The 27,983-nt window shown below is 41.0% G+C and overlaps 2 protein-coding genes across 2 annotated transcripts; both read right to left on the bottom strand.

Annotated features, from left to right (window-relative positions):
- Positions 1–15: 15 nt before the first annotated feature.
- LOC307000547 (uncharacterized protein) lies at positions 16–27,281 on the bottom strand. The gene is made up of 23 exons (XM_079616189.1): positions 26,874–27,281; positions 26,507–26,576; positions 25,999–26,334; positions 23,970–24,221; positions 19,791–20,135; positions 19,052–19,300; positions 16,602–16,865; positions 16,435–16,528; positions 16,237–16,282; positions 12,070–12,329; positions 11,913–11,942; positions 11,856–11,860; positions 9,304–11,027; positions 4,248–4,293; positions 3,364–3,505; positions 2,846–2,928; positions 1,978–2,310; positions 1,656–1,889; positions 1,268–1,531; positions 1,101–1,194; positions 899–947; positions 696–776; positions 16–611 (listed from the first exon to the last, which is right to left on the bottom strand). Exons 2-23 carry the CDS (start codon positions 26,553–26,555, stop codon positions 507–509), a joined length of 5,085 nt encoding a protein of 1,694 aa, XP_079472315.1. The 5' UTR covers positions 26,556–26,576; positions 26,874–27,281; the 3' UTR covers positions 16–506.
- On the bottom strand, positions 3,500–6,831 carry LOC307001191 (uncharacterized protein). The gene is made up of 8 exons (XM_079617406.1): positions 6,662–6,831; positions 5,920–6,258; positions 5,597–5,830; positions 4,894–5,045; positions 4,730–4,814; positions 4,248–4,293; positions 4,072–4,137; positions 3,500–3,750 (listed from the first exon to the last, which is right to left on the bottom strand). Exons 1-5 carry the CDS (start codon positions 6,750–6,752, stop codon positions 4,809–4,811), a joined length of 822 nt encoding a protein of 273 aa, XP_079473532.1. The 5' UTR covers positions 6,753–6,831; the 3' UTR covers positions 3,500–3,750; positions 4,072–4,137; positions 4,248–4,293; positions 4,730–4,808.
- Positions 27,282–27,983: the final 702 nt, after the last annotated feature.

Below are 27,983 nucleotides of genomic sequence, written 5' to 3'. Positions count from 1 at the left end.
AGTGAGCAAACATTACAGCTACGACGAGATCATGTTTATTTGAGATGCTGGTCTTTTAAACACTACAAAAAGTATTAGATTCCTCCATTAAATATTCAGTAGAACAAAATCCAGTCAGCAGAGCAGTCAGACAGAGAAACTAGAGACTTCAATACATTCAGATACAGATGTTACTGAGTTTAACATTAAAATACTGTTTGTGCAATAAACAAGCAAAAAAAAATATTTATTTATATTTCAGTGCAGCAGACTACATGTTGTTGCAATGTTACTTTAAATATTTGAATTGCACACGTTTTCTACTAAAATTAATTTGCATTTGCAGCACATACATATGCAGGCATAAAAATAGATTTGCAAGACTAATACAAAAACACTCTTATAAGCTCAATTACAATATACACAGAAATCAGAATGTTATTGATAATGAAAAGATGTTTATGAGCTCATAATGATGGATTATCAGTTTGTGAGGAGCATCAGATGTATATTAGCAGTAATACAGTTTAATGTGGATCTGCTGAAGTCACTGCTAGAGTCTCATATTCAGAAGATCTGGACTGAAGCTCAAGAGCCGTGTAGGTGTCATCAGGAGCTCTGGACTGAACCGACTGTGAGAGACAGATCAACAACAGCTGTTTATGTGTGGATCTGCTGAATCTGAGTGTAAAAGTGTGTTTGAGACATTTACTGACTGTGATTGTGCTGTAAACGTCAGCAGATGTTCTGGCCGCTGGATCCAGAGCTGTGTATGTATCATCACTCGCGTCAGCCGCCTATAGATAAACATTTATACACTTATATTGCTTCATATACACTGTTGTATTCATAGTTCAATGCAACGACACAATCACACTGTATTGCAGTTGTAGATGGAGGTGTGTGTTTGCCGACTCGCCTGCTTTTGATTCCCGTCTTCAGTTCCACCTTCTCTCCTCTTCTTCCTCCTGAAAACAGAGAGAAAACTATGAACTAGAAATGGCTTTATTTTTTATATTTATATATTATACTTTATAATTTGCTTCATATGTGAGATTGATTTTGGTCGCTTTTTTAAGTGAATAGACTTAGATTTAGTGTGCAGATCAACATTCACTCACTTTATGAACACAATGAGGATGATGATGATGAAGATCAATCCTCCACATCCCGCCACAATCCCAGAAACTGTGAGCAGATCATCTCTCTGAACCCCTAAACAAGATGATCATGAAGATCATTTCACACGTGAGACAGAAGAAACTGAAAGAGTGTTTATAGAAAATACCTTTAACAGTGAGTGCCACAGACGCTGATCTCCGAGATCCATGTTTATTCTGAGCCTCACAGTAGAAGCGTCCACTGACACTGGAGATAAAGCTGGAGATGCTGAAACTCTGTCCAGATCCAACAGCTGAGGTTTCATTCTCCTTAAACCAGCTGAAGTTCAGAGCCGGAGGGTTTGAGTCACTGATGCAGTTCAGAGTCACTGAATCTCCCTCCACTATTACACCAGACCCACTGACCGACACTGAGACGCTGTGTGGAGGATCTGAAGAGGAAAAAAACATGTTCTCTTTATACATGTCATTTTGTGGAGACCAGCTACTGCTTGATATATAATGTATGTATTTGTGATAAGTACTTCATCTGTTGTCTGATGAACATCTACTCACACTCGACACTGATGCTGACCGCAGGAGAAGGCAGATGTCCGTGTCCTCTGACGGCACAGCTGTATCTGCCAGACTCACTGCGGACTGACTGAAACTGAAGGATGTCTCTGGTGAAGTTTAAAGCCTGTCCATTTTTGTACCAGATGAATCTGTCTGTCAGACTGCAGGAGGTTCTGCACGTCAGATTGAACGTTTCTTTCTCCAGCACCAGCTGAGGAGCCTGAACCTGAAGATCTGGAGGAAACACATCTTTATAACATCTCCTGAAACTAACAGCTTTGTGTTGAATAAATAATGGAAATGAAGGACGGAAGTGGATTACCAGAAACATGAAGTTGAATTCCTGGGTAACCAGTCCATTTGTCTTTATCAGTTATAAATTTGAAACAATACTCTATCTCATCGTTCTCAGTGACGTTGTTCAGTCTGAGGACGGCAGTTTTGTTTTGTTTGTCTTCAATGTATTCAACCCTGTCTTTATACTCGTGATAATCTTTTAAACTTTTATCTACATCTAGTTTCTTGATCCAAAATGTATATGTGATCGTATGCAGCTGGGGAAATGTATATGTGCATGACATGTTTACTGAGGATCCTTTGAGAGCACATATTGATTTAGTTTCATAAATCACATTCCAGCCTTGTCCAAAAACTCCTGCAACACAAAACACAGAAAATCAGTAAACTCCTCCAACGCTAACACACACACACACACACACACGTGTCAAGACTTGTGTTTTTGCACAAGTTAAATCAGTTTTTCTGAAGTGAGTGTCCTGCAGATGACTATGAAAGGTGTTGGAGAAAAGCAGAGATGATCATTACGACACAGAAATGTAAAAACTGAAAAGTGCCACATCAACATGAAGGCCAAAATATGAACTCCAACTAAGACTCCACTATGATCAAAGAAGGCGCAAGAATAATGGTTTAATTTATAAATGTCCAATGTTCTCCTAACTCCCACCATTACACTAACTTTAGCCACACCCTTTATCTTAAGCCCCGCCTTCTAAAGACATGTAAGCCAATCTGATGTCATTATAACACACAGTGATTGACAGGCTGAGAGCATTTCTGATTGGCTAAAAATGTCAAGCTCTCTAAGTGAGCTGCTTGAATAAGGGATATTTGATGTGCGCTATCACAAAAAAAAAGAAGAAAAAAAAGTGTTGTAATCAGGAACTCACCAGAATTCATGAGTAGAAAGATGAGAAGAAGAGCAAGAGCCATTCTGACCTTCACCACCACACCAAACTTCACACACGATAACGTAATATAGTTATTAGGTACAGTATAACAATCGCTGTTAGGTTATGTTAGTTATGCACATTAGTATAATAATAGCAGGAAACTCAACTCAGTTATTTGTTGAAAAGAATCTGTTGTCCAACAAACAAAGGCTTATGTGTTTGTCTATTAAAGAGTTTTATTATATCAGAGATCCGGTAACCTCTTCATGAATAACAGTGATCATATGTAATCCTGTACTGTGACTCTGTTGCGTTTAGCAATAAAGCTTCTATAAAAGTTTATAAAAGGAAATCTTTTTAATCATCACTAACAGTTCTGCCGAATGAAAGCTTTTCAACTTCTTTTAAAGATCAGCTACCAAATTATATTCATTACAACATTAAGTGTCTACATATTTACAGACTTTAAATTTAATTTAGAAAACTCTTTATTAATATGTAAAAACTCTCATACCTTGTCATAGTAGCTTTCATCACCAGTACACGAAGAGCAAATGTTGAGTCTGGAGACTGAACATGTCCGAGGAGTTACAGTGAATAACTTTGAATATGGTTTTAATAACTTCCAGTTTCTATGCAAATGTGTTTTCCATGTAACTTACAGAGACAAAGACTTCTCCATAATCATAAAATGACCTTCTGCATTTACTGTAAATGTCACTTCAAAACCATTTTATTTGTATGGCACTTTTCACATCACACATTGTTTCAAAAGAAGCTTTACATGTTTGTCTTTAGACATCTAACACACAAACGGGAGATCTGGGCTGTTTTTTTATGAGTTTTAAGATACAAACATTATTAATCATTAAGCTCATATTCTACGGCCTCTTCCGGTCAATCTGAAAGAAAGAAAGAAAGAAAGAAAGAAAGAAAGAAAGAAAGAAAGAAAGAAAGAAAGAAAGAAAGAAAGAAAGAAACAAACAAACAAAGAAACAAAGAAACAAAGAAACAAAGAATACATAAATAATTCACTTAAAATTTCTGCTTGGTATAAAAACTAAAACAGGAAATTAAAATTTGGAAACCTTTCAAAAAGTTCTTATGTGAATTTCCATATAATCAACAGTTATTTGATATGTTCACACTGACACTGAAGAGCATTAATAACTTCAGGCTGAAGCTGAGGAGGGTTTAGTCTTTCATGAACGAGGAACTCTTACCTTTATATTCTCATACACAGGTTCACAAGCTTCGCGTCTGTCATGACGAGGGCTGGAACGGTTCATCTTTGCCATTAAAAAACAGAATAGAGAGAGAATAAATAACTACTGTCTAAATACAACACGAGGCCTGACTTTTGGACTAACTAATGTTGAACCAAATCCTTTTTTCTCACCTGAGACTCCATTGTGTTGTTTCTCTTGGTCATCCACACGCTTCTCCTTAAAAACAATGAACAAGTTACATAAAAGTTGATAGAATTAATATGTTCTTGTAGAAGTGTTGTTTAGTTGGCCTTTTAATGCCATGCCAGCATCCTGGACTATTTCTACGGTGAGTAACAAGTTTTAAAAACACTATAAAAGAGCAATTTTTAACCCTATTTGAGGTTAGGCACCAAAATGTGCCACAAACGCATGATTTTGGGGGGTATTTGACTCAAGTCTGTATTTTATTTGCACTGTATTTTGTTTTTCCGCTGGTGTCAGACTTGTGGAGCATCATTGTTGCATTTATGAAGTTGGTTTTCCTTTGGATGTTGGAAAATCAATAAATAGGTTATAAATGCAGTTAATTATTTGCAACCACGCACATACACACACACACACACACACGCGCGCGCATGCATGCACGCACGCACGCACACACACACCTTACCAAATCAGCAGCAGCATGATGATGATCACCGCAGCTCCACAAATAATTCCAATGGATATATATAATATCACCAGACGTCCTACAACTGAGACAAAATATGAAACATCCAAAAAGATAAATCTGCTTCATTTTAGAAAGAGTAATGCAAGTATGAGCTGCACTACCTTTAACAGTGAGTGACACAGACGCTGATCTCCGAGATCCATGTTTATTCTGAGCCTCACAGTAGAAGCGTTCACTGACACTGGAGTTAAAGCTGGAGATGCTGAAACTCTGTCCAGATCCAACAGCTGAGGTTTCATTCTCCTTAAACCAGCTGAAGTTCAGAGCAGGAGGGTTTGAGTCAGGAAGCTTTTTATTCATATATCATCTTATATATAATTTTTTTACTGCACTGATTCACTTTCCCTAAGTTTAACTAGAATAGAAAAATAATGTGAAAATGTTTTTACTAATCTGGTATTGCAACAACTAATGATTGCATTTCAGCCACAAAACAACAAAGTTTAGATATAGATTTTAAATGTTATTGTAAGACATTTTAGCATTTTTAGATTCACATCAGAACCTGCAGAAAACTATACATCCATTTCCATTAGCCCTGAAAAGAACAATGGACCGTGCAAAAACATCTACACTATAATAACATTTTTGCAGGATGTATTATTTAGAAAACCCGGTTAATGAATGGATAGTTGTCTGTCAGATGCAGTCAGATCGTGTAGTTACAGCTTCCTCCAGCAGGGGCTGACGAGGCCAAGCTAAACAGCCAATCTGCTCTCTGATTGGCTGGTTTTCAGGTTAAAGCCATGCAGGCCACTCCCCTAATACTTCACTGCTGTTATTCACAGAACTAGATCTACTCACACTCGACACTGATGCTGACCGCAGGAGAAGGCAGATGTTCGTGTCCTCTGACGGCACAGCTGTATCTGCCAGAATCACTGCGGACTGACTGAAACTGAAGGATGTCTCTGTGGAAGTTTAAAGCGTGTCCATTTTTGTACCAGATGAATCTGTCTGTCAGATTGCAGGAGGTTCTGCACGTCAGATTGAACGTTTCTTTCTCCAGCACCAGCTGAGGAGCCTGAACCTGAAGAGCTGGAGGAAACACATCTTTATAACCATCTCATGAAACCAACAGCTTTGTGTTGAATACATAATGTAAATGAAGGACGGAAGTGGATTACCAGAAACATGAAGTTTAATTCCTGGTTTACCAGTCCATTGTTGTTTATAAGTTGCAGTTATTAATCTGAAACAATACTCTATCTCATTGTTCTCAGTGACGTTGTTCAGTCTGAGGACGGCAGTTTTCTTTTCTCTGTCTTCAATGTATTCAACCCTGTCTTTATACTCGTGATAATCTATTAAACTTTTATCTACATCTGGTTTCTTGATCCAAAATGTATATGTGATCGTATGCTGCTGAGGGAATGTATATGTGCATGACATGTTTACTGAGGATCCTTTGAGAGCACATATTGATTTAGTTTCATAAATCACATTCCAGTCTTCTGCAAAAACTCCTGCAACACAAAACATAAAGAAGATAAATGGTCAAGTATAAGTTATGTGTAAATGCATCTAAATAATATCTGTCACTTGTTACTGTAGAGATGACACACAGTGAGAGAAGTGTAAAAAGTCCTGCAGAAGTGTTGCAGAAAAGCATAAATGATTACACTGACAGAACTGTGAAAAGCGAACACATCCACAGTTTAAAGGCGCTTTAAGCGATTTCAGCCATTTTGTCAGCGTAACCACATGCCCGCTCCCACCAAAGCCCCGTCTTCTACGTGTCAACCAACCCAATGTCAGCTAAAATGACTGGCAGGCTGAGTGTGTTTCTGATTGGTTGACCGTAGAATAGATGCACTCTTTAAAAAACACACAAAAAAAGCTTACAGATCTATAACAACTGTGACTCACCACAAGTCAAGAGTAGAGAGATTAGAGTAAGAAAAAGAGTCATTCTGGCGCTCATCACCACGGGAACCACCACAGCTCTATAAACAAACATATAAATACACACATCCACTTCCTACACTCCATACCTAGCAATAAAGCTTCTGAAAATAGTTTGTTTTCGTCCATGGTTAGTACAAAAATAACAATTCTTAAGCGCTGCTCAGAAACAGTTTTAGTGACTCATCAACACCCAAACGACTGATAAGATCAGAGCTGTCGCACTGCTGGTCACATTGCTCATGCATGCTAAGAATAGTCTCAAGCAAGATTAAACCTTTTGCACTGGACAACAATTTCTCTTTTCCTTTTGCAACATCAGATTATTGTGTCTTTAGTGTTCCAAAAGCATGTCTACACCAGCTTGAGACTGTCTACACTGGACGTGACAAAGCGACCATTGCTAAAATAATTTGTCCCTCATGTCAGAAGTAGCACGTACTTGGAGTGTCAGAAATAAAACCGGGCATCAGTTTACTGTTGGAGACAATGCTTCACGCCGCATCCACCAGTGTAGACAGTCTGATTATTATGGGCCCACATCTGGTACACTTGGATTGCAGATGTGGGCCGGATCCGGGCCGACACTATGTTGCTGTCTGGGTTCTATTGGCTTTTGTTGCTTCACGTCTGGTTTAACAGTAAGTCAACAGGACTCAAACACTAACAATGAACTTACAGCTTCTTACATTGCCCAGCTGGCCTTCCAAATCATATACATCATAATATTATATATTACGTTTGCATACTTTACATGAATCAATTTAGTGTCTCCTGAACTTATTTACCAAGCTTAAAATGCAGCATCCTGTGAATTAAGGGTCCACTAAGGTCCTGTACGGTATAACCTGGGTCAAGAACTAATATGTAGTTTAGAAGTAATATGTAAAAACTCTCATACCTTGTTCGCAGCAGCTTTCTTCACTAGTACTCGGAGGGCAAATGGAGAGTTTGAAGACTGAACCGACGTATTAAGCAGGGGTTATATATGACAGCATTTCCTGTCTCTATGCAAGCAAGGCTCAACTTTCATGAGATTAAAAAAAAAAACCTGTTTACACGCTTTTTACACTTTCATTCTGGGTCATTTTAACCCAGCGTAAACTGAATCTTGAGTTATCTTGCTTAACGTTTAACACTGCTCATACTGTACCTGGAGTTAACAATTAAGAAAAACATTCTTATTTGCATATTTGTGGTGTCAGTGTCATTGATTGGATGAACGCAGCATGTGACTTGCTCTAACATTGTGCATCTTCATATTACAAATGTCGTAATTAGCGTAATTTCGGTTTGACAACATGTGACGTTCTACTTGGAGCGGTTCACACCATCGGTACAGGGAATTATGCGTTTCTATGGCAACATTACGAGCTCTATGAAGATCTGAACGGTTTTTAGGGGTTCAAGTGCGTAGCACTATATTGAAATTGTTAGGATTTCAATGATCAGCATTCTGCCCTAAAAGTGATCGGGCAGACCAAACCGTAAGTCCCAGAGACATGAAACTTCGATGAATGGTAGTAACCACCCCAACTACAATGTCACTAAGGCTCGCCCTGATCGGCCTGATGGACCAAAAGTATGAAATCGCTCACAACTCCTAAACCGTTAGTCGCAGACTCAATTGTCTTATATAATTGGAATCATTGGCTCAAGACAAACAAACGTCTCATGTTCATGTTCATGTCTCGAATTCGATCGTCACGATTTTGGGTTTCCAGAAAAAAAACTACTTTGCAAACTAGTCCAAGGTTTTTCGCCCGACTGGAACCAAACGAGTGCAGAACATTTTTCTGGAGTCTGATTGTCAATAATTATCAGATTATTAGACATTATTAGACAATAGAAATTTCGATTCATCCACGATGGGACGGAAAATGTGCGAAGTGGGCAATGCCACTTTTACTTAAACAGCTATCACTATTGAACGGAATGAGATCATTTCACCAAACTCTGTACACCTGCGTATACGCTCAGTCTGTGGTCGTGTGAAAAAGGAAGCAGCGACTACCCACTTGCTGGTGCTATAAAATTATTATTTTGAAATATGAAAACGTCTATAGTTGCGCAAAAGTCAGTCCGATTGACTTGAAAACTGGCATGCGGTGTCTTGGTCCAAGGTGCTGTGATTGTCTCAGAGGACGTTTGCGCATCACGAAAATCATGGCCACCATCAGCCAATGGCGTTTGAGCACCATTCGGACAAGGTTAACAGAGGTCAATTGGAATGAAACTCACAGGACCTGTTTGACTCGCGGTGACGGCCGTCCCAGTTCCTGAGCTTTCAGTGTGTTCTGTTGAGGCCAATCAGGCCATTAATGAACTCTCGGTCTCGCCGACTGCCTTTGAAAACCCTGTTTGTCCTGCCACGACTACGGGGGTAATTTTTGAGAGTCCTGTCTGTCCTGTCAAGGCCACAGGGGCCGCCCTTAAACTCTGTGCCAGTCCTGTTAAGCCTGCCCTATCAGAGGTCATCTCAGAACTTTATGCCTGTCATGTTGTGAACACGGAGGCCAAATATGAGCACTGTTCCTGCAGTGTCATGGCCCATGGCCGCCATGGTGGTTATCGGTTTCGTCTGCTGTGGTGATCTTCTGCCCCACTATTGGAGTATCAAATTTCATAAGCTCAGTTGAAGTGGTCTTCAGTTCCCTCTGCTCCACCGTGGGGGACATCAGTCTCACCAGCTCCGCTGAAGTGGTCTTCAGTTCCCTCTGCTCCACCGTGGAGGTCGTCAGTCTCGCCAGCTCCGCTGAAGTGGTCTTCAGTTCCCTCTGCTCCACTGTGGGGTTCTTCAGTCTAGCCACCTCCGCTGAAGTGGTCTTCAGTTCCCTCTGCTCCACCGTGGAGGTCGTCAGTCTCGCCAGCTCCGCTGAAGTGGTCTTCAGTTCCCTCTGCTCCACCGTGGGGGTCTTCAGTCTAGCCACCTCCGCTGAAGTGGTCTTCAGTTCCCTCTGCTCCACCGTGGAGGTCGTCAGTCTCGCCAGCTCCGCTGAAGTGGTCTTCAGTTCCCTCTGCTCCACCGCGGGGGACGTCAGTCTCGCCACCTCCGCTGAAGTGGTCTTCAGTTCCCTCTGCTCCACCGTGGGGGTCGTCAGTCTCGCCAGCTCCGCTGAAGTGGTCTTTAGTTCCCTCTGCTCCACCGTGGGGGCCGTCAGTCTCGCCACCTCCGCTGAAGTGGTCTTCAGTTCCCTCTGCTCCACCGTGGGGGTCGTCAGTCTAGCCACCTCCGCTGAAGTGGTCTTCATTTCCCTCTGCTCCACCGTGGAGGTCGTCAGTCTCGCTAGCTCCACTGAAGTGGTCTTCAGTTCCCTCTGCTCCACCGTGGGGGTCTTCAGTCTAGCCACCTCCGCTGAAGTGGTCTTCAGTTCCCTCTGCTCCACCGTGGAGGTCGTCAGTCTCGCCAGCTCCGCTGAAGTGGTCTTCAGTTCCCTCTGCTCCACCGCGGGGGACGTCAGTCTCGCCACCTCCGCTGAAGTGGTCTTCAGTTCCCTCTGCTCCACCGTGGGGGTCGTCAGTCTCGCCAGCTCCGCTGAAGTGGTCTTCAGTTCCCTCTGCTCCACCGTGGGGGTCGTCAGTCTCGCCACCTCCGCTGAAGTGGTCTTCAGTTCCCTCTGCTCCACCGTGGGGGTCGTCAGTCTAGCCACCTCCGCTGAAGTGGTCTTCATTTCCCTCTGCTCCACCGTGGAGGTCGTCAGTCTCGCCAGCTCCGCTGAAGTGGTCTTCAGTTCCCTCTGCTCCACCGTGGAAGTCGTCAGTCTCACCAGCTCCGCTGAAGTGGTCTTCAGTTCCCTCTGCTCCACCGTGGAGGTCGTCAGTCTCGCCAGCTCCGCTGAAGTGGTCTTCAGTTCCCTCTGCTCCACCGTGGAGGTCGTCAGTCTCGCCAGCTCCGCTGAAGTGGTCTTCAGTTCCCTCTGCTCCACCGTGGAGGTCGTCAGTCTCGCCAGCTCCGCTGAAGTGGTCTTCATTTCCCTCTGCTCCACCGTGGAGGTCGTCAGTCTTGCCACCTCCGCTGAAGTGGTCTTCAGCTCCCTCTGCTCCACCGTGGAAGTCGTCAGTCTCACCACCTCCGCTGAAGTGGTCTTCAGTTCCCTCTGCTCCACCGTGGAAGTCGTCAGTCTCGCCAGCTCCGCTGAAGTGGTCTTCAGCTCCCTCTGCTCCACCGTGGAAGTCGTCAGTCTCGCCAGCTCCGCTGAAGTGGTCTTCATTTCCCTCTGCTCCACCGTGGAAGTCGTCAGTCTCACCAGCTCCGCTGAAGTGGTCTTCAGTTCCCTCTGCTCCACCGTGGTGGTCTCCTGCTGTACCTCAGTTCCCAGATCACCTTCTACTTTAGGGGATTATCCCTTGTAAGAAGAAATTATGTGGATGTCGATGTCACGATCCCGGTTCTGTGTCTTTTTTTTAGTATGGACTTTTATGTTGAAGTGTATCCTCTGTTCTTATTGTGTATGTCATTCCCTTTCTGTGTTTGGTGTCAGTTTCTCCTTGTTTACATGTAAGTTTCTATAGTCACCATCATTAGTTCCAGCTGTGGATAATTGTCTAGTCATTGCTCTGTGTGTTTAAGCTCTTTGTTTTCAGTCATGCTTTGCTAGTCGTTGTTTTGTGCTGGATCATGTTCGTGTTTGTATTTTGGAATTAATTGTTCCTGGTGTTCCTGTATTTTCATGCGGAGACTTTTCATTAAAGTGTGCTTGCAAGTAGATTTTATCTCTGCCTGTGACATTCCCTCATTATTTAAATAGTTAATTATGAAAAAACAAATGTGTCAGTGTAGCTTTAAATTTAACAACCAAAAACATTATGAAAAATACAATGGTGTAAAATGTACAAAATATTCATGACAATGAAACTAAAGACTTTCTGTTCAGATTTAATGTATTAAAATAAAAGCAATAAAATCACACAGTATGACAAGAGAAGAGAACACATCTGTTCTGCATTGACTGTACAAAGCGAGAGCTAAAATGCCTTTGACTATAACAGTGTGTGTGTGTGTGAGTGTGAGTGTGAGTGTGAGTGCGCGTGCGCGTGCGCGTGCGTGCGTGCATGTGTTTACATATTATAAACTGAAATTCATTCATATATAAACAGTAAAACAGGTCCATAAATGTGTAAAGGTGAAATCCAGTGGACAGTGAGATAGGAACATGACCTGAGCTGGACTCACATCAGCATCAATAGGAAGCGGCTCCAATCACATGATCTTTACTTGACTGAGCTGTAGATCACATCCTCAGATCTGGGGAGAAATTAAACAAAAATAATGTGGCATTTCAAGAGGTGACCATCCATCATCTCAACAACACAAAAACAAGAGCTCTGATTAAGCATTGAATATGTTTTATTTGAGTTCAAATCAATCTCACCTGTTGGCTTCAGACGGATGATGCGTCTCGATGCAGTCGTACTCTTCAGTCTTCATGTCTTTGTTCTTGAAGTGATGGACACTGGCATACTGAACCTCTTCAACATCTGCAGAGTCTGTTTCTGTTTTTCTCGCAGAGCGTTCGGGTTTCTTTGCTTTAATGTTGGAATACAGATCATCCATCTGATTGGCTGATACTAGTGAATACAGTGGATCGTCATTGGTCGAAGCCGTTTCTGCTGATCTGTCAACGGGATCCTCCTGCAGTTTCATCAAATAAAATATCACAGATATAACAACAGATCGATCACTCAGAAACACATGTGACTGTGAGTTATATGCATGTTGTTTTCCATATTGTCTTTATTTCAAATATTTGGCAGTACCGTATTTTCCGGACTATAAGTCACACTTTTTTTCATAGTTTTGCTGGTCCTGCGACTTATAGTCAGGTGCGACTTATATATCAAAATTAATTCATACTGACTGAGATGAACCAAGAGAAAACATTACCGCTCTAGTTAGCGGAGTTGTTCAGAAGCGACACAGAGGAAGAATTCAATGGAACTTGCTTACCGGTAACTTGTTGGACTCGCTGGCTTATGTTAATTTAGCCTATTCAGCCTCCCAGGTATATGTTATTTATGCTATTGTGTAGGGTTTCCCTCAGAAAATGTGTTAGTTTAGGTGTAACGTAACTGTGTAACTTAACTTTGTGTTAGCCTACGTGTCGCCATACACATCAGCATACTAACTTGGTGGGCGCGGTAAGACGCAGCGGCTGCTCCGGGGTCTCAAAACGGTGGTTTTATGTCTTTCAATGTCGTCTGTTCGTCTCTAAATAGTGTAAAATCACCGCCAACTCACAAGGCACTCACTCCAAAACAAATATATGATCGTCAAAGCCTTTTGGACATCTTGCTGTTTTGATGTCCAAAGCCTTTTAGACATTCAAAACAAATTGGACTTAATTCAACTCAGCCGGTCTACACAGCATGAGGCAAGGGATTGTGTATGAGACTTTCAGATCAGGAGATAAAGCAGCCCTCAAAACAGCAAGAGCCAATCTGTCCTGTGGCATTAAAAATGCAAAACGGTCATATGCTCAAAAAAATCAACAAACACTTCACAGACAGCAGAGACACACGGAGCCTGTGGCAAGCCATTAAGACCATCACTGCCTACAAGCCCCCGACACAGACCTGTGATGATGACATCTCTCCCCGATCCACTCAACCACTTTTATTCACGGTTTGAAATGCAGAATGACACACCTGCACAAAGACTGCCCACAACTCCCGACGAACAGGCACTCTGTATGTCTCTGGCCGACGTAAGGAAGTCCCTATGTAGGATTAACCCACGCAAGGCCACGGGTCCTGACAACATACCTGGCCGTGTTTTGAGAGACTGTGCTGCACAGCTGACAGATGTGTTTATAGATATCTTCAACATCTCGCTGAGCCAGGCAGTCGTCCCCACATGTCTCAAATCCACAACAATTATACCAGTACAAAAGAAATCACCTGTGTCCTGTCTAAATGACTACCGGCCCATTGCATTGACTCCAATCATAATGAAGTGCTTTGAGAGGCTAGTCATGCACAACATCAAAGCTTGCCTCACCAGCACACTCGACCCGCTCCAGTTTGCATACCGTTCAAACCGCTCTACAGAAGATGCAATTTCCTCCACCCTCCACCTGGCTCTAACCCACCTAGAAAACAAAGACTCCTATGTTAGAATGCTGTTCATTGATTTCAGTTCGGCATTTAACACAATCATTCCACAACAGCTCATAAACAAACTAAATCTGTTGGGCCTAAACAATTCGCTTTGTAATTGGATCCAGGACTTTCTAACCGGAAGACCTCAGTCAGTCCGTGTCGGCAACAACACCTCGAGCACTACCACACTGAGCACAGGTGCCCCACAAGGCTGTGTGCTCAGCCCGCTGATCTTCACATTGCTGACCCACGACTGCACGGCTAAGTTCAGCTCCAACCATATCATCAAGTTTGCTGATGACACCACAGTGGTAGGTCTCATCAGCAACAACAATGAAATGCAGTACAGAGAGGAAGTGACACAGCTGGCTGAATGGTGTGGCACTAACAATCTGTCCCTCAATATGGGAAAGACAAAGGAGATCGTGATAGACTTCAGGAGAAACTCGGTTGACCACCCCCCACTGACCATAGACAGCTCGACTGTGGAGAGAGTCAGCAGCATTAAATTCCTGGGGGTGCATATCACAGAGGATCTCTCCTGGGCCACCAACACCATGTCACTCTCCAAAAAGGCACAACAGCGCCTACACTTTCTCCGCCGGCTGAAAAGAGCAAGCCTTCCTACACCTATCCTTAACACATTTTATAGGGGCGCCATCGAGAGTGTGCTGACCAGCTGCATCACTGTCTGGTACTGAAACTGCAATGCTGCTGACCGCAAGACCCTCCAGCGGACAGTGAACACCGCTGCTAAACCCTCCATCCAGGACATTTTTCTTATACGACGCTCCAGCAAAACCAACAGCATCATTAAGGACTCCACCCATCCCTGCCACAGTCTCTTCCAGCTCCTACCATCAGGAAGATGGTATCGGAGCATCAGAGCATCAGAGCCCGCTCTGCCAGACTGCTCAACAGCTTTTTCCCCCAGGCCGTGAGGGCCCTGAACTCAAAACACCCCGCCATCTTCTGAAACCCCATGCAAACCCTTACCTCTTGAAAACATACCAGATACCTCATAAACTATGCACTAGACACTTTACACACACTGTTGCGTATGCATAAAAAGACTCCGCAATCTATTTATGTTCACATGCTCATGCACTTTAAATCATTCTGTATTGTTCCTTAACCAGCTGCTTGACTAATTAATGTTTCTATTGCACATTTACAGTATGATGTGAAGCATTTGTTTAGTCTGTATTATACTTCACTGTTGTATGTCTGTATTTATTTATGAACTTGAACTTGAACTTGAATAAATGCTTCTGATAAATTATTTGTTATTAAAGCATTAACATTCACAATCCACTGCTAATTTAACATAAAAGCACGCAGGCTGTGTGCATGGTTTGCCATGACTAAATGCGCGCTCCCTCAATAATTCCAAAAAAGCTGACATCAGTTCATCGCGATCTCATACATCTCTGTTATTATCAATGAAGCTGACTGCATAATGAATCTTTCATAATATATTTCATAATCAAGAAATCAACACATATGTCTGTGATTGGCTGCATCGCTCAACGCTGCAAACATGTTACAAATAGAAACTCTGGCCTGTAAATCGTTTCTATTTTGTTTTAGTTGTTCTTGTTGCTTTTCTGCAACAGGTGAATAACAATTTATTAGTTTTGATATGTTTTATTCATAGATATTTATATTTAATCGTTTTATTCTCCCGCACATGGTGAGTGCCAGCAGCCATATCACCCTGTAGCCCAAGACTGGTTGCCCACTGAAGCTAAGAAGGGCTGAGCCTGGTCAGTACCTGGATGGGAGACTCCTGAGAAAAGCAGGTTGCTGCTGGAAGAGGTGTTAGTGAGGCCAGCAGGGGGCGCTCACCCTGTGGTCTGTGTGGGTCCTAATGCCCCAGTATAGTGACGGGGACACTAAACTGCCAAAAGTCCTTCGGATGAGACGTTAAACCGAGGTCCTGACTCTCTGGTCATTAAAAATCCCATCCTGGCCAAATTTGCCCATTGGTCTCTGTCCATCATGGCCTCCTAATCATCCCCATATACTAATTGGCTTCGTCACTGTCTCTTCTCCACCAGTAAGCTGGTGTGTGGTGGTGTCTAGTCCCACGCCGCACGTCTCTAGATCACGGGCCTGGCCCAAATAGCGGTGGGAAATATCGGGCTCGGGCAGAGAATCTGAGCTCTAAACAGGACAGAGTAACGGCGGATATCGCTCATATAAAAAATTTTGACGACGTAGTTAAGGCGGCAGGCGACTTATTAAATAAATGCGACTTATAATCCAGTGCGACTTATATATGTTTTTTTCCTCTTCATGACGCATTTTTTGACTGATGCGACTTATACTACGGAGCGACTTATAGTCCGGAAAATACGGTACATTATCTTGTAAGTCTTGTATTTTCTAGTTAAATATAATATCCATGTCATTGGAGATTCAGGTATGTTCAAACTTGCCTGATTTTGTCTGATAACTTCAACTCCACCGTCTCTCCGCTTCTTCCTGGAGAAAACAAGTTTTTGTTAGAAAGTACTGAAAATTAATTTATGGTAGGAAAAATTTATTTTTTCATAGTGGTTTAAGTTCAACAAATGTAGCATTTATGTTCATTTTTGAAAATAATTGAATGCATGAGCTGCTCAACATTCACTCACCTTATGAACACAATGATGATGATGATGATGATGATCAATCCTCCACATCCCGCCACGACCCCAGAAACTGTGAGCAGAGCATCTCTCTGAACCCCTAAACAAGATCATCATGAAGATCATTTCACACGTGAGACAAAAGAAACTGAAAGAGTGTTTATAGAAAATACCTTTAACAGTGAGTGACACAGACGCTGATCTCCGAGATCCATGTTTATTCTGAGCCACACAGTAGAAGCGTCCACTGACACTGGAGTTAAAGCTGGAGATGCTGAAACTCTGTCCAGATCCAACAGCTGAGGTTTCATTCTCCTTAAACCAGCAGAAGTTCAGAGCCGGAGGGTTTGAGTCACTGATGCAGTTCAGAGTCACTGAATCTCCCTCCACTATTACACCAGACCCACTGACCGACACTGAGACGTTGTGTAGAGGATCTACATGAAATATAAATATAAAACATGAAAATAATTATATTTATTTCACAAGTGTGGCACATGCTCTGCTGCGACAACACAGTCTGTAAATGTTTTTTTTTTCGTCTAAGTTTGTCTACTGTGTGTGAGTCTACAAATGAACACTATGGCTAACATGATCTACATTGGAAAAATCCTGGGGATCATGGCGATCTTTTGACTGATCACTCGCGATTTCAGGTGTGCAGCGTTTCACCCGGATGTGTAACAGCAACAAAATCACCAACTCCCGTCAAGATCTCCTCTCTCTCCAGGGCTCCGTCACTCCCGGCCTAATACCATCGGATGTAATTCCCGCTGACATCCTACGCAAGCCGAGGAAACGAGGAAGTTGCTTCAGTTGTGACGGCTAATGTACGATCTCTCCGGAATAAGATGGACATCCTACATGCCAGATGCCGAGTGGAGAAATCTTTTCGGGAGGCCTGCATCATCGCGCTGTCCGAGACGTGGCTGAAGGACTCCATGCCAGATGAAAAAGTGTGGATAACTTCACCATCATCCGAGCTGGCCGTCCGAGCGAGTCCGGTAAGGAGAGGGACGGAGAGGTCTGTGTTTATATTAACATCCGGTGGTGCAACAACATCAAGATCCATGATAGGGTCTCCACACCTGACACTGAAATGCTGACTCTTTCTTTTCACCCCTACAATCTCCCTCGGGAATTTCCCACGCTGGATATCAGCTGTGTTTATATTCCGCCTGGTGTTAACACCAACACGACAGCTGAGCTAGCAACCCTGAACGCTCATGCTATGTTGAATAAATATCCTGACGCTCCGGTGTTTATTATGGGGGATTTTACTGCAGGCTCAACAGTGTCCTCCCATACTTTAAACAGTACATATGTGGATTCCCCCACGAGGAAAGAAAATGTGCTGGATTATGGGAACATTTGCTTATACTGCTCGCGTGCAGCCCCCACTAGGCTCCGCAGTCCACAACGTCGTCTTCTTGCTTCCGCAATAGGCTCTATGCAAGATCACTTCCGCGTTTTGTCTCAGTCCGCCCAGTTACATCCGGTGCTGCGTCGGAAGACGTTTTTTCATTAGGTGGAGATAATGGCAAATTACACTCGCTGTTTACAAGAACTTCCAGCGGTTAACGTGAATGATGTTAACAATATTGTGAGGCAGCTGTCACTCCTGAGAGTAAGAAAGAGAAGGGCTTTAAATTATATATTTCTCTCATATCATGCGAAATCCGACTAGCGAATCGGTTTCTAAAATCGTTGTCTCCGTTTCTGAGAAAATGAATTTTATTAAAGTTTTGCCGCTAGTACACTTCGCTATAGAACGCGCAATGCGGAAGTAAAGACGCTGGCTGAGATTCTACCGGAAATACGTCAGCAGCGTTCGTGCATAGAGCCTATATAGACAAATGCTGAAGAGGGGAAAGCCAGCCTCCTACAGCATCACCCAGTGGTCAGAGGACGCAAATGCACAACTCCAGGGGTCATTTGCATGTACAGCCGAGAGTATTTTTGATATAAAACCAGAGATAATAACTGATTACATCAAGTTGTGTATGGCAACCACCATTGCAATCAAAACTGTTAGAAAATATCTCAACTCCACCATGGATGACCCACCAAAAAAACTCAATCTCAGGAAGAAACAACAAGTATTTAATCACAAAGACTGGCTTTCACTCAGAGACATTAACCGCCCTGTGAAAAATTAAATCAAAAAGGCAAAACTTGCATATAAGGACAAATTAGAAAAGGACTTCAGTATGAACACCAGACAGGCCTTTCAGAAAGTGAAAACGCTCACTGGAACCACTTCGAAAAGCCAGCATTCCTACATCTACTGGTCTCAGCTCGTTCACCAAAGACCTGAACAAATGTAATGCCAGATTTGACACTGAACTGCACCACTGAATGTGAAAGACTGCTCAGGAGCCTACCCACCCCTGAACAGCCGAACATCGTCCCTCTAACGGTGGGAGACGTCCACCAGCAGCTCAAGGTGCTATACTGGCAAGGCCCTGATGGGATCACTGGGAGGCTGCTTAAGAACTGAGCCCTGGAGCTCTCTCCTGTTCTCCATTCACTCTTCAAAGACAGACAGCAACTGCCCCCACAAATCTGAATAATCTGTGAACTATTTTACTCATATTAATTCATGTTATTAATATGTACTCACATTCAACATTAAGATGAACAGGAGGAGAGATCAGATGATGCTTATTTCCTCTTATTTCACATCTATAGTTTCCTTCATCCGAGCGACTGACTGACCGCAGCTGAAGCGGATTCACTGTTCGATGAGTTATCATCTGTGTGTCTCTGTACCAGACGAATGTTGTGTGTTCAGGCAGAGAGCAGCTGCTTTTACATCTCAGAGTGACTGAATCTCCCTCTGTCACTCTCTGCTGTGTCTCCACCTGCAGATCTGACACAACAACAACATCATCATCAACAACAACATCAAAAACAACAACAACAACATCATCAACAACAACAACAACAACAACAACATCATCATCAACAACAACAACATCATCAACAACAACAACATCATCATTATCAACATTATCATTATCAACATCATCATCAACAACAACAACAACAACAACATCAACAACAACAACAACAACATCATCAACAACAACAACATCATCATTATCAACATTATCATTATCAACAACATCATCAACAACAACAACAACATCATCATTATCAACATCATCATCATCAACAACATCAACAACAACAACAACATCATCATTATCAACATTATCATTATCAACATCATCATCATCAACAACATCAACAACAACAGATTCACTGTCATCACATCATCAGCATCATGGTGATTATACTACAATGAAATATTAATAAAATGTTTCTGTGTTTTATTCCTGAGAGTTCAGTAGTTTTACCTGTGACATCAAGCCAAGATCCAGGAATCACTGTCCATCTTTTTGTCTGCTGTCCATATGTAATTCTGCAGTAGTAGACGTGTTTATCAGCTTCTGTTACATTCATCAAAGTGATTCTGGAAGTGTCTTTATTTTCACTCAAACACTGAACTCTTCCTTTCTTCTCTGGATCTGAACACAGATTAGGTGATTCTCCAACAGGTTTAGTCCAGAAACCTTCTACGATTTTATAACTCTGTCTCTGACTATATGTTAAAGTACAGGATATTTTCACTGTTGATCCCTTTAATGCACAAACATATGGAGGGCTGTAATTCACTCCCCAATCCCACAGATCATCAACCCCTGAAACACAGAAATTAGGAAAATAATGAAAGACTTTCAGCAACAAACACAGAAATATTTCGTTTTCTTTCTGCACTTTTCATAACACACTATAAAGATGACAACATCAGAGAGAGTATATGGGGCGGCACTCGTCTAACTGACAGTTTTATTGCCCCCATAAAAAATACCCAAAATAAAGAGAGCTGTACTTTTACACGTCTTTTAGAGTTCAAAATCACTTTTTAAAACAATGTATAAAAGTCAAACAATAAAATACACATCTTTTAGCGTTCATACATTTGTAAAATGTTAAAAAATGTTAAAACAACAATGAAAAAAAGCTATCAAAAATGTGTTAGTGTTAAAATGACATCAGACAAGTACAGTCCTGTTTTCTAACATTTTAAGACCTTACAAAAGAACATTTTTAAAACAGGTTAAGAGAGTTTTAGACATTAGACATTTAACTTTCAAGTAGTATTTGTAAAACTGTTATATTTTACATATTTTTAAAATCGGTTTCAAACACATCATATTAAAACTACATCATGTTTAAAATCGCATTAAAAAATAGTCTTACGTTTTTTACAATTCTCGTGTTAAAGAAGAACAAAAACTTTGAGTTCCAAAAAGTCCTCGTGAGCTCAGCGAAAAGCGTCCACTCTCTGACATCCCAAAAGTTAGAATGACATTTGCAAGGTCTGCACAGAGCCGCCCACAGACTCCAGCCCTATCCCCACACACACCGGACCTGCGTGAAGTTGGCCGCCCACCCAACGCAAAACGTCGTCAAAATAGCCTCAATCGTTTGTGCTGTAAAAAGTTTAATTTGTGCTGTTTCGTTTTTTTAGATAAAAGATTATTTTTAGGTCATGAGGTCACTCAGCCCCCCACATGGTCCAAACTCACCCAAAATAGACGCTATCGTTTGTGCCGGTACAATTTTCGTTTGTGCTGCGTCGGGTTTTAAAATATTAGACACTGAATGAAAGAGAATTATAGACGATGACGTCACCAGCCCCCCACCTGCCCCAAATTCACTCTAAACAGGCAATCATTCGTCTTTGTGTGCTGCAAAATTATGATTATTTTTTAAAGGGGTCATGACATGAGAAACCAAATTTGCCTTGATCTTTTGGTATATAAGAGGTCTTTATACCATTAAAACGTCCTGCAAGTTTCATAGCTTAAGACGTCCTCCCCATTATAAACGAATCATTTATTTAATCAAGCTCTAAATACAGCTCGTTCTGGATCCATGGTAAGAAGTGACGTCACGGTACGAAGTGACGTACCAGCGTTTGCATATGACCGCCTCCGGCAAAAGACAACTACGCTTAAAGCGCAAGACAACTACGCTCATTTCGTATCATTGTCGCGCCCGCGCGCTGCGCGCCTCACAAGTGTTCAGTCGACGGACAGCGAGTGGGTCTGTGTACAAATTACGATACCGCAGATGTGCTGTTCCTGGCTGTGGACAAACAACATCTGTGAATACGTTGCGAAGGATCCAGTCGTCAGGGAAAAATGGATGCACTTTATTTTTTGCGGACGTCTCTCAGTCACGGCAGTGTTAGTTTAAGCGTTTGTTCTGAAGGATGACTGTTTTGAGAACAAATCCCAAAATGATGCTGGCTTTGCCAGAAAACTGTTGCTCAAAGATAAGTCTGTGCCGACTATTCTGGGCTCAACAACGACGACGCAAACTGTAAGTAATGTATTTAAAACTTTAAACTACTTTTTAAATACGCTGAATCCGCAATGTTCTGGCTGGGGGCGTTAATAATTGATGCATAGGCACTGACGTTAGCCAATCATAACAGTGGGCGTTAACACTGAACTCTTAAAGGGGAAACAACCCCAAAACAGACTGTTTGAATCAGAGGATGAGAAACAGGGTGGGAAAAGGTCATAAATCACTACATTTTAAAAGTTTTTTGTAAAAAAAACTATAGTAATACTATAATTGCACCTAAGGGAACATAATAATAAAATAAAAAAACCCATGTCATGACCCCTTTAAAGAAACATTTCTGGTCATTATCAATGGTGAAAACAGTTGTACTGCTTAATATTGTTCTTTTTCTCTTCTGGAAACCAATATATACAACAATTCAAAGGTTTTGGTTAAGTAGCCTAATATATATAAAAATAATAATTTTATTTAGCAAGGACGCATTAAATTAATCAAAAGTGGAAAAAAAATCACGGTTTCCACAAAAATATTGAACATCCAAAATGATTTCTGAAGAAGCATGTGACATTGAAAACTGGAGTAATGATACAGAAAATTCCGCTTTGACATTACAGGAATAAATTACATTTTAATTATTAAAACAGAAAATGTCTATTTAAAAGTGTAATAATATTTCACAATATCAGTGTAAGTTTGATTAAAAAAAAAAGTCAGCCTTGGTGAGACCTTAAAAATAAAGAAAATAATACATACATAGAGACACACACACACACACTATGTATGTATAACCACAGCAAACATATTATGGTGCGTGTATTTATGACAATGTTCATATGTTATTAGCAAAAACATATACAGTAAGTAAAAACACTTACCTTGGAGATATGTGTGTGTGTGTGTGTGTGTGTGTGTGTGTGTGTGTGTGTGTGTGTGTGTGTGTGTGTGTGTGTGTGTGTGTGTGTGTGTGTGTGTGTGTGTGTGTGTGTGTGTGTGTGTGTGTGTGTGTTTTGTACATTTTAAAAAGCAATTTTAACCAGAACAAATCTAAAATGTATTCCCAAAACCGTGCAGCCCTAGTTTCTCTTGATAACCGCATGTTCACAGCTTTTTCTTTTTTTTTTAGGTATAGTCCTGCTGACTTCAACATGAGCATGAGGAGGTAAAGTGAAAAATCAAACACCTGGGAAATGACAGGTATGCTATGTTTCAGGAATGGCACAAAGGTGTGTGACTGGTTAAGTCTCTGTCTTTAGTTCAGTGTGTTAAATAATGTGCTTTTTTGCCATTTGTTGTGTATCTTTGGATTATGTTGTAAATAAATCCAAACAATCAAAAAGCCGTTCTTTTTTTAATCTCCTCATTCTTGTGCAAGGTTCCTCATAATGATAGGCCTGAGAGCTCCTGATAGGGCCATTATGGGAGGCTCTTTGTCTCTCTCAGGTGTGAAACACTCAATATTCATGGTGGTTTACGCCTACTCGCATAAAGCTTTCTTACACAAAACATGTCTTACAAATTTTAAATCAATATATTGTCTTAACTGAATGAGTAGTCAAGGTGATTTTCACATAGTTTTGGAGCAAATATTATAGGCTCTGTGATACAATTTTCAAAAAGTCTTATGAAGAAATAATCAGTTTGGGTTTCATGACCTTATTTCAGTGACTTGTTTTTGTCATTTTCACAAACCACGCATAAATGTTATCATCTCAAAACTACAAACTTTTACATACATGCTGCTGACATATTATTGAGTTTGTGCTGAATACTGTGTAATAAGACTTTAGCCATGAAAATGTCACAAGTAACAGAAATAAGCACAAATGTCAGAGCATGTCAGAACACCTCCAGGACCCAGAAAACCCCTCAGACCCCAGAGGGTTAACAGGGCAGAGTTCATCTTTTAAATTGACTGGCTTTAATTATTACAGTGACGTTTCAGTGATTGAAAGTATTTGAATGGAGATTCATTTTATATTAGGTAAAATACTTTTTATACTGAATTCAAATGAAATAAGTTATACCTTTATGTTACTTAAAAGGGATCGAGGCAATAGCTTACTCAATTAAAATGAGTTATCTTAACTTGTTGGGTTTAAAAAAAAATTAAAAGTGTGAAATATTTATTTACTATTAATAAATCAGTTTGTACTCACAGACAACATAAAGATGAACAGCAGGAGAGCGCAGATGTTCATGTCCTCTTACAGCGCATTGATAGTTTCCTGCATCAGAATATCTGACTGACCACAGATGAAGCCGATCCACTTTCACAATTCCTCCAGTTATTATCTGTGTGTCTCTGTACCAGAGGAATGTTGTGTGTTCAGGCAGAGAGCAGCTGCTTTTACATCTCAGAGTGACTGAATCTCCCTCTGTCACTCTCTGCTGTGTCTCCACCTGCAGATCTGACACAACAACAACATTATCATCATCAACAACAACAACATCATCAACAACATCATCAACATCATCATCATCAACAACAACATCATCAACAACAACATCATCATCAACAACAAGAACAACAACAACATCAACAACAACAACATCGACTAAACCAAAAATATATATTTTTAATCATTTTATATCAATATTTATTTTGTTCTAAAGCTGCATGACTTTCTTTCTTTTTCAGAACACACACAAAAACATCCTGTTCACAATCGTTCAGTAAAATTAATGTTTTATAATGATCACATGTTTTCACTGATAATGTTTCAAAGCAGCTTTACAGCAAATGAATGTTTTGATACAATGTCACTGGGCCGTGATGAACAGGGAATCTCGCATGAAAGCAACACATTTATTTGAATCGTATTTAATATCTTCTGGCAGTAACATAATGTAAAGATAATGTACATCCAGCCGGTTGTTGTTTTAAAATAAACCCCAACATGGAGATCAGGATTTGTGGACCGGTCAGAGTTTATTCTGAGATAACAACCAGCTTGATGTACATTATCCCACTTATTACACTAATACTTGCCACATAAATAAATAATTAGACATTAAATATTGATTTGATTTTAAATATTGTATAAGCTCATTAAATGCAAAGCTTCCGTGAAGAAAAAGTTCCTATAATCAGCTTTGAGCCGAGACCAACAAACAAGTTCAAACATTTAGGTGGACATTTAAAGGTAATGTATCATATCAGTCATATCACTTTTTACACAGCTTTTCACCACATTAATAAAGATGGAGACGTGAAATATTGATTTAAGAAACCGTTTAAAATCATACCTGATTATCATCTTATAACACATTACAGTGAACAAGGCAATCATTCTAACAACAAGACAATCACTTCAACAATATTAGCGTAAGTCTATTACAGTGTTGCTATTGACGACGGACATTATCATTATCAGTTTTTAGAAGTCTGGTTTTGACGCGAGCTTCTGTCTTGAATAAAAGAAACATTGTCCATACCTTCGAGATAAAGTCGGATATGCCAATCTTTTTATTGTGCATTGGCATTGCAAACAATGAGTAAAAGAAAAAGAAATGCTCCAAACTTAACTTTCTACTATTAAACTAAACATTTCATTCAAAACAAACTGTTACGGGCACGAGCGCAGTCCTGCACACACACTCAACACGCCACGGTCTGAAATGCACTACAAATAGTCATACGCCCTCTAGTGTCACAAACAAAAACAGAAAAACTCAATATAATGGATCCAACAATTATTGAGTACACATCTTGATCTTGCATGTATGAGAGTGTTTGAGAACAGCAGTGGAGATTTCTGCTAAATAAGACATTACAGTTTGTTTTGTTACTTTGTTTCTTGATAAACTCTATTGCACACCTTCACAACACTTATCATCAGTCAAAAGTCACATCATTTTAAGACAATTAAAGCTTGAAGAAGGAGCCGACTGTCAGTATATGATCAAGAGCATCAGGACATTTAATTAAATATCTCCTTTTGTGTTCCAACAAATGAAGAAGGTCATCAGGCAGATTCAGTAACATAAGAAAGTGCTTGATGTGTGTGTGTGTGTGTGTGTGTGTGTGTGTGTGTGTGTGTGTGTGTGTGTGTGTGTGTGTGTGTGTGTGTGTGTGTGTGTGTGTGTGTGTGTGTGTGTGTGTGTGTGTGTGTGTGTGTGTGTGTGTGTGTGTGTGTGTGTGTGTGTGTTTTTCTGTGATTATTTCTGAGAGTTCAGTAGTTTTACCTGTGACGTCAAGCTGAACTCCAGGAATCCTCGTCCATTTTCCATCATCTTTATCTGTAGTAAATCTGCAGTAGTAGACGTGTTTATCAGCTTCTGTTACAGCCGTCAAAGTGATGCTGGAAGTGTCTTTATCTTCACGGTCACACTGAATCCCACTTCTCTTCTCTGGGTCTGAACACAGGTCAGGTGGATATCCAGTTTTGGTCCAGAAAACTGTTCTGATCTCATGACCATCAGGATATTTTACAGTACATGATATTGTCACTGTTGATCCCTTTAATGCACAAACATATGAAGAGCTGTAATTCACTCCCCAACCCTGCTGACCATCAGCCCCTGAAACACAGAAATGAGAAATGAAGAGGCTTTCAGGAGTATATACACAAATATCTTTTCACTTTTGACCATGTTTATGTTAGCTGAGAGTAAATCACTCATGTCTGTTTATAAGTGTGAAGAGCTCAATCATCTTTTGTTAAAATATCAGAGAGTGAAACTGAAGACTCACCCGCAGTCATGATCACTACGATCAGAGACTTTATGAGAGACGACACCATAGTGACTCTGCAATCATAAAACTGACAATTATGACATTATGAGCATCATCTATATACAACATCACAAACTCTATTGATAAAGCACATGATGATTAATAATTCACGGCTCATTGAAGGCTTGACGTGAACTGATGATGTTTCTCATGTCGGCCTCGTGTGTCTAAAGAGCTTCACACAATATTTACACATGAATCTACAACAGATATTGAGCTTCTGGAGTTTAAAACACTTCATCCAATCAACATTCACCAAAAACAGTTTTACAAACATCAATCGTATCTCTACTGAACTATTTTAAACAACAGTAAATGCTCTTACCGCTCTGAAGTGTGAATGTTTCAGTGTCGACGCACAAATGACAGAAACATCCGCAGTTTAAGACGTCAAACGCTGCAGTTTTCACACTTTATAAAGTTCAGCTAAATGTTGGTCTTCCTCTTCCTGGTTATGAGTGACCTCATCTCAACTACACAAGAACAACTCGAGACGAAAGTTAACGTCTCAGATGTCAAACACACAGCAAGCTTTATCTCTGTAGAGTCACTATTGTCAGATGTTTGTGAGAGAATATGTGAAAGATGTTTGCTTTGAGAAAGAACAGAGTAAAGATGCTCATCATGTCTGCAGGAGCGTCTGAGCAGCATCTCTACAGCTCTTAGTTTCTCTTCCTCTTTCTGACACGAACTCTGTGTTTAACACATGAAGACACACACACACACACACACACACACAAGTGAGTCAGTGCCAGCTTCTGACAGACGACACACACACTCAGAGACCAGACCGACGACAGATACAGGAACAATAGTTGTAATGCTCTTCATAAACACTAACACACTGATGAATCTGTTTAATAACTCCTAATAATGGAGCAGTGATGTTCACCGCAGAGCCACATGACGTCCGGCTCCTCCTCAGTGGATCTAATGGGTGGAGGGAGAGAGTTGTGGGTCGGTTACGCTGTTGTTGGACCGTCTCGCTCATTACACCCAAATGACATCCAGAGAGAAGAGCTGGACTTCTCTCTCCACACACGGCTCTGCAGTGAACAGCCTCTACAATAGAGGAATTACATCATTACTCAAATCTTTCCTGCACTTCCATCGACTTTACTGTCATCTAGTGGTCAAAAAGATCCAGTGCACTTTATACTGCCCATTACAGCTTTTACATCTGATTCTTGGACATGTTCATTATCTGATATATTTCTGTGTTGTTCAACATGAGTTTATAAACCAATAATGTAAATATGAGAAGCTAATGTGTGTGCTTCATATTATAAAGATAATGTATTAAAAATGCACATATGTAAAATGAATCAAGCTTTACAGTCAGGATGGAAATGAACACCCGCCACTAAAAACTGCACAAAAGCACAGCGCGAACGCGTATCAAACACACTGACTTGTTTTAGCAGTTTCAACATAA

Source organism: Phoxinus phoxinus (genome assembly GCF_949152265.1).
Source record: "Phoxinus phoxinus genome assembly, chromosome: 6".
NCBI classification, from domain to species: Eukaryota; Metazoa; Chordata; class Actinopteri; order Cypriniformes; family Leuciscidae; genus Phoxinus; species Phoxinus phoxinus.
Note: the sequence above shows the minus strand (reverse complement) of the source record. Positions and strands in the feature narration are given on the sequence as shown.

Coding starts and splice junctions, on each gene's coding strand:
- LOC307001191 (XM_079617406.1), bottom strand. CDS start 6,752: ATGTTTGTTTATAGAGCTGTGGTGGTTCCCGTGGTGATGAGCGCCAGA. Junction 6,259..6,661: donor CTCTCTACTCTTGACTTGTG/GTGAGTCACAGT, acceptor TTTGTGTTGCAG/GAGTTTTTGCAGAAGACTGG. Junction 5,046..5,596: donor GGTCAGCATCAGTGTCGAGT/GTGAGTAGATCT, acceptor TCTGAACTTCAG/CTGGTTTAAGGAGAATGAAA.
- LOC307000547 (XM_079616189.1), bottom strand. CDS start 26,555: ATGGTGTCGTCTCTCATAAAGTCTCTGATCGTAGTGATCATGACTGCG. Junction 11,943..12,069: donor CATCCGTCTGAAGCCAACAG/GTGAGATTGATT, acceptor ATTTCTCCCCAG/ATCTGAGGATGTGATCTACA. Junction 2,311..2,845: donor CTTTCTACTCATGAATTCTG/GTGAGTTCCTGA, acceptor TTTGTGTTGCAG/GAGTTTTTGGACAAGGCTGG.